The sequence below is a fragment of the Oncorhynchus tshawytscha genome, linkage group LG03 (assembly GCF_018296145.1).
Source record: "Oncorhynchus tshawytscha isolate Ot180627B linkage group LG03, Otsh_v2.0, whole genome shotgun sequence".
Lineage (NCBI taxonomy): Eukaryota > Metazoa > Chordata > Actinopteri > Salmoniformes > Salmonidae > Oncorhynchus > Oncorhynchus tshawytscha.
The window spans coordinates 21,588,613-21,595,170 of NC_056431.1; the positions used below are offsets into that span (position 1 = coordinate 21,588,613).

Sequence of the window (6,558 nt, forward strand, 5' to 3'; positions counted from 1 at the left end):
AATTTATGGATTTTTCCTGCTTTCACAAGATTCATGCCGTCAAAAAACTGAGCACCGTCACATAATGTGACGTAAATCGAGCGCGCTCAAACTTCCCATCATTCTGATTACGTCATTTTGTCACCCTCATCATGGCAAAGACACGGAGAAATGCATATGATGCAGCTTTCAAGTTGAAGGTGATCGATCTGGCTGTTGGAAAAGGAAATAGAGCTGCTGACAGCGTGGAGCATTGTCAAAAAATCCACTATCATCAACGGGTTTCGAAAGGCTGGACTGCTGCGTGTTGAAGAGGACAGCGATCCAACATCGGTTGAAGCAATTCTGAGGCTATTCAACTCCGACACCGAATGAGATGACTTCAGTGGTTTCAGTGCAGAGGAGGAGGAAGATAGTGACCAATGACTTTCTTGGTAGGCTACTGTTGACTGCTATTTTTAAAATTTTTGTTACAAGCCGTGTTTCGTTTAAAGGCTGTGTAAAGTTAATTTGTTTCAATGTACCGGTAGGCACCTGCGGCTTATAGACGTGCGGCTTATTTATGTACAAAATACATTTTTTTTTTTAATTCAGTGGGTGCGGTTTATATTCAGGTGCTCTTAATAGTCCAGAAATTACGGTACACACATTTCACACAATTCTCCCATTTGACGTCAATACATAACCTACACTTAACTCAAGTTGGGATTGGACTGTTTGTGAGTGATTGTGGAAGTGTTTTCGGGGCCTCTCATCCCTGTGGCATTACCGTAACCACCACAGTATGTGAGTTCCACTAGTGTACAAATGTCTGAATGCTTGTTTTGTCTTTTTCTGTAATCCATGTCGTCAAAGTGTTTGGGGGGGGTTCAATGAAATGAATATCTCCTCTGCTTACTAACAGCCTCCCGCTGCCTCTCTCTCTCTTTCTCTCTCTCTTTCTCTATCGCTTCATGTGCATAGGATCTGTGTCAGGTACCGTATAATAATCGTCAATGTCTTGTCGAATGACATGTTCAGTGTTGTGAAGTCGGCTCTGTCATTTGATGTAGTATGATTGATTTGTTGTCCAAAAACGTTTGTGTGCGTATACAGTTTGAGTTGTACAACCACTTTTCCCATTCCTTCTGGAGTTCTCATTCCTGAATGTTGTCCCCTTTTATTCATAACCTAGTCTCGCTCCCTCTGATTTTGGCCCATACTTATGTCAATACATTTACCACCTCTCTTTCTCTGCTTTGTTTTGTTCTCTCTTCTCTTTTCTCTCTCTCTCTCTCTCTCTCTCTCTCTCTCTCTCTCCTCTAGTCTGGTGGTGTTGGTGGCCCTCAACATGCTCTTGTTTTACAAGTTGTATTCTCTGGAGAGAGCTGCACACACACTGGAGACGTGGCACTCCTTCTCTCTGTCTGACAGGTAACCAAGCCAGGATACATCTTTATATTATAGTCATTACTACTTACCCATCAGAGGTTTATTTCACCTTTTTATTTAACCAGCTAGTTGAGAACAAGTTCTCATTTGCAACTGCGACCTGGCCAAGATAAAGCGTAGCAATTCGACACAGTACAACAACAAGAGTTACGCATTGGAATTTAAAAAAACATACAGTCAATAATACAGTAGAACAAAGAAAACAAAAAGTCTATGTACAGTGAGTGGAAATGAGGTAAGATACAGGAGTTAAGGCAATAAATAGGCCATGGTGGCGAAGTAATTACTATATAGCCATTAAACACTGGAATGGTAGATGTGCAGAAGATGAATGTGCAAGTTGAGATACTGGGGTGCAAAGGAGCAAGATAAATAAATAAATACAGTATGGGGATGAGGTAGATGGGCTGTTTACAGATGGGCTATGTACAGGTGCAGTGATCTGTGAGCTGCTTAATGCTAGTGAGGGAGACATGAGTCTCCAGCTTCAGAGATTTTTTCAGTTCGTTCCAGTCATTGGTAGCAGAGAACTGGAAGGAAAGACGACCAAAGGAGGAATTGGCTTTGGGTGTGACCAGTGAGATATACCTACTGGAGCGCGTGCTACTATGGTGACCAGTGAGCTGAGATAAGGCGGGGCTTAACCTAGCAGAGTCTTGTAGATGACCTGTAGCCAGTGGGTTTGGCAACGAGTATGAAGCGAGGGCCAACCAACGAGAGCGTACAGGTCGCAATGGTGGGTAGTGTATGGGGCTGTGGTGACTAAACGGATGGCACTGTGATAGACTGCATCCAATTTGTTGAGTAGAGTGTTGGAGGCAATTTTGTAAATGACATCAACGAAGTCAAGGATTGGTAGGATAGTCAGTTTTACAAGGGTATGTTTGGCAGCATGAGTGAAGGATGCTTTGTTGCGATATAGGTTCTAGATTTAGATTCTAGATTTAATTTTGGATTGGAGATTCTTAATGTGAGTCTGGAAGGAGAGTTTACAGTCTAACCAGACACCTAGGTATTTGTCAACATATCCTAAGTCAGAACCGTCCAGAGTAGTGATGCTAGTCGGGCGGGCGGGTGTGGGAAGTGATCGGTTGAGTTTTACTTGCGTTTAAGAGCAGTTGGAGGCCACAGAAGTAGTGTTGTATGGCATTGAAGCTCGTCTGGAGATTAGTTAACACAGTGTCCAAAGAAGGGCCAGAAGTATACAGAATGATGTCGTTTGCGTAGAGGTGTATCAGAGAATCACCAGCAGCAAGAGCGACATCGTTGATGTATACAGAGAAGAGAGTCGGCCCGAGGATTGAACCCTGTGGCACCCCCATAGAGACTGCCAGAGGTCCAGACAACAGGCCCTCAGAGTTCAGTGTGTCAAATCGATCAGAGAAGTAGGTGGTAAACCAGGCGATGCAGTCATTTGAGAAACCAAGGTGACACTCTAGATTTAAACTACAACTAAATGCACCTCTGATTCTCACTGTTCTGTTTTGTTCTATGATTTAGTTTTGTTCTCTTCCGTTGCTCAAGAAACCAACACTTTCATTGGATATTACTTACCACCAGCGCTGCATTTCTAGCATGTGAACTAACTCCTCTTCTCTTGCTCTCTCTCTCCCTCCCTCTCATTCTTCTCCTCTCTTCTCTCCATCCAGTCCTCTACCCCAGTCTGCAGGAGAGTGGGCCCAGGTGTTGCAGCTCCAGAGACAGTTCCACCAGGCCCAGCTGGGCAAATGGCAACAGATCCTCCAATCCTCAGTCACTCTGCTAGACCAGGTGTGTGTGTGTGTGTTTACTTTCTATGTGCGCACGTCATTTACAAAGCGTACACAAGGCTTACAAACGGCTTCACTGTTATTCATGAGTGAGTCATCATGACTGTCGTAATGACATTAGCCTCCTCCTCTGTCTTCTCTCTCTCCCTCAGATGAAACAGTCGTTGGAAAAGCTCCACCGTGGCGTCGTCACTCCAGAAGTCCAGCAGGATCCCCCCTCAAACCCCACTTCAGAGTCTCTCACTGAGCACTGATCCTCCAGCCATCACCAGCCCTCAAGTGGGTATGAATAGACCACGGGGGAGGTAGCCAGAGGGGGAGGGTCCGGCTGGGCCAATCAGGGAGAGTGACTCACTCTCACCCGACCCCGAAGCTCCACTCCTGCTTCTCTACTCAAAACAGACAGGGAGAGATGTGGGGGGAGTGGGAATTACCTGTAAGGGGATCTTCACTACCCATAACTCCCCACGCCTCAGTTTGAGCAACCTGCAATGGGTTTGGGGGGTGAGAGACCTTTGGGGGGACTACACTACCCATAATTCCCCACACCTCAGTCCAAGTTCCACCTTCCATAGTCACCACCACCTCTCACGTCCAGACAGTTAGACTGGGAATGTCTTCAGGACTACAGCAATAATATTGTCATTACATTACCATATCTCCCACAGTCAGGGCTAAAGGCTGGCCAATTTGTATAGTACCATCTGCTCCTCACATGCAACCAACCATGCTGCTCTCCCTGAACCATCTCCCCTGCCTGAGCAGCCAAGATACATTTTCAAGACAGACCATCGACTACATTTCAGCATGTGCAGCCCTGCTGCTGCATTTCAAATGGATAGACTCGGGTCCAACGCATTTCAAATGGATAGACTCGGGTCCAACGCATTTCAAATGGATAGACTCGGGTCCAACGCATTTCAAATGGATAGACTCGGGTCCAACGCATTTCAAATGGATAGACTCGGGTCCAACGTATTTTAAATGGATAGACTCGGGTCCAACGCATTTCAAATGGATAGACTCGGGTCCAACGCATTTCAAATGGATAGACTCGGGTCCAACGCATTTCAAATGGATAGACTCGGGTCCAACGTATTTCAAATGGATAGACTCGGGTCCAACGCATTTCAAATGGATAGACTCGGGTCCAACGCATTTCAAATGGATAGACTCGGGTCCAACGCATTTCAAATGGATAGACTCGGGTCCAACGCATTTCAAAATGGATTGTCTTGACTTGGTCCGACTGCATTTCTCAAAATGGGCCAACCTGGATTAACTTTGTGTTTCAAAATGGATGCAAATTGGGAGCTTTCCCAGCCCTGAGAAACAGCTATGGCTCTGTTCCCAGCTGAAGCCAGCCTAGGGGACTTATGTGCCTCGGTGTGAGGGGTCCGCTCAGCTAAGTCCCCCTTGAGCCTCCGGAAATGAGGGACACATGAGGAGAGCGGGACGAGAGAGCGGATAGATACATGAGACTTTCTGTAATCCAACAATTTTAGTCGTTCTTCCTTTCTCTCTTTCTCTCCATCCATCTGGGATCAGCAGCTTCCATCTTAAAGGCTTGATCTCTGACAAAGGCAGTCCGTCCTCTGGGAGAGTCATTTCAAAACCAGACGTGAATAATACAAAAAGACTCATAAACCCTCTACGAGCTCATGTTTATCATTAGCTGTCTTTTTGAGGGTGACTGGGTCGTTTTGGGAATTGAGAGAGAGAGCGAAGGATGATTGTGTGCGCCAGACCATTACAGTATTTATTTTACACGACTTTGATTTCGAAAAGTCCTGTCCCGCTCTCAAAGCGAGTGAATTTTTTTTCCCTTCTATATGCTCTGTGTTAATACTTCAGCACGGACCAAGAAAGAGCTATAAAGTGAATATTCTATATTTCCTGGTCATAGCAATAATGATATTTGGTGATTTATACTACCTTTTGAATGTGTAAAAAGTAGTATGTCACTAAAGTGTGTTTAGGGCAAAATGAGACGAGCAAGCAAAGATCTGGAGTTGGAGAAGAAGACGGAGAAGTCTATATATTAGAAAGAAGTGTCCTCATCGTCACATCGTCACTGTTACATTTGGTATTATTAAGATTAGTATGATTATGACTTTGTTTGTTTGTTTTTCCGCACTCGGTCAACTTCTAATTGTATTATTTGGATCGGACTTGAAGTGTTTCAGGGTTACCGACTACTCTGTAGACCAGTCTGCGGACCAAATAGCACCCCATTCCCTTTATAGTGTGGTGCACTACATAGGAAATGATGTGCCGTTTTGGGACGCAGACGCCGTAGACCAGGTAAACCGAGAGATGCAATAAACTAGTGACTTTCTAGTGTAAACTGGACTGGATTTAAAAAAGGACCAACCAGAAGTCTAGGCCCGGGAAAAGATAAAGGGAATCTATTGCAGTACTGTGTTTGTGAGTTCAAATTGATATGTTATTCCTTTTCATTTTATATCTTCATTTTGTAGTCTATCCTGTTTTCTTGTTTTTGTTTGTCGTAAGGTCATTTTATTTTCTGCCCCTCCCCCCCCATCTGATTCCCCCTCACTGTCTATCATAAACCATTTCTCTTTTCCTAATTGTTTTCCTTTTCATCCCCCTTCCTATTGTCTTTCACTCATCCTCCTCTCTCTTTCCTCGTTGTGCTCCCTGCCCCCTCTCTCCTTCAGTCTCTCGCCTGTGCAAGTGTGTGAGCCTTGCTGTGCACGGCCAAACAGTGAGTGATCAAAGGATGTACTATATTTATTAGGGTCAGGGAGGGAGGGGGGGGGATGGTGGTCGCGGGGAGCAAATGTACTGTAAAAGATTTGATTGTACACAATGCCCTGAAGAGAAATGAAAAGCTCTAAAATATGCAACAACTCATCGGAGTCTTATTTTTTTAAAGTGTGTGTGTCGTTTTAAGCATTTTCATAAAAAGTTGAACTAAAAAGTATTTCAAAACAGTCGGTGTAATTATGTCATCATTCTGACTTCCCAGCTTGTCCAAATTCAAACTTCTCTGTTGCTTTGACCTGTTGAGGCAAAGCATTTCATTGATTTTTAGATGTCTGCCAATCACAGCGACTGCAGACAAAGTCCATGTAGATCGATACTGTTGATTGACCTACAAACACAGTTGACCTACTGGCCTACATCATTACCAAGGAGCAGGAGACACTGTTGCAATCTATTCATGTCACAGGAATTGATCTGGCCTGCTATCTCTCTAGGTTGAAGGGTGGTCATACTGCTTACCGTATTAGATAATATATCATAATAATATCTGTCATTTAGTAGATGCTTTCACCGAAAGCAACGCAGTCATTTGTTGGTCCCAGGAATCGAACCCACTGTTACGACATTGCAAGCGCCATGCTGTACCACC

General features: G+C 44.4%; 1 protein-coding gene across 11 annotated transcripts in view; it reads left to right on the top strand.

Annotated features, from left to right (window-relative positions):
• The window catches only part of LOC112246086 (protein Aster-A-like), a 38,607-nt gene extending 32,565 nt beyond the window's left edge, over positions 1-6,042 (top strand). For 10 of the 11 annotated variants that reach the window (XM_042312202.1, XM_042312184.1, XM_042312185.1 and 7 more), the window contains 4 exons: positions 943-954; positions 1,285-1,392; positions 3,060-3,180; positions 3,332-6,042. In XM_042312202.1, the coding sequence (XP_042168136.1) occupies positions 943-954; positions 1,285-1,392; positions 3,060-3,180; positions 3,332-3,433 (343 nt within the window). In that variant the 3' untranslated portion in view covers positions 3,434-6,042. The remainder of the gene's footprint in view (positions 1-942; positions 955-1,284; positions 1,393-3,059; positions 3,181-3,331) is intronic. The other variant, XM_042312189.1, reaches the window with a different exon arrangement.
• The last annotated feature ends 516 nt before the right edge of the window (positions 6,043-6,558 follow it).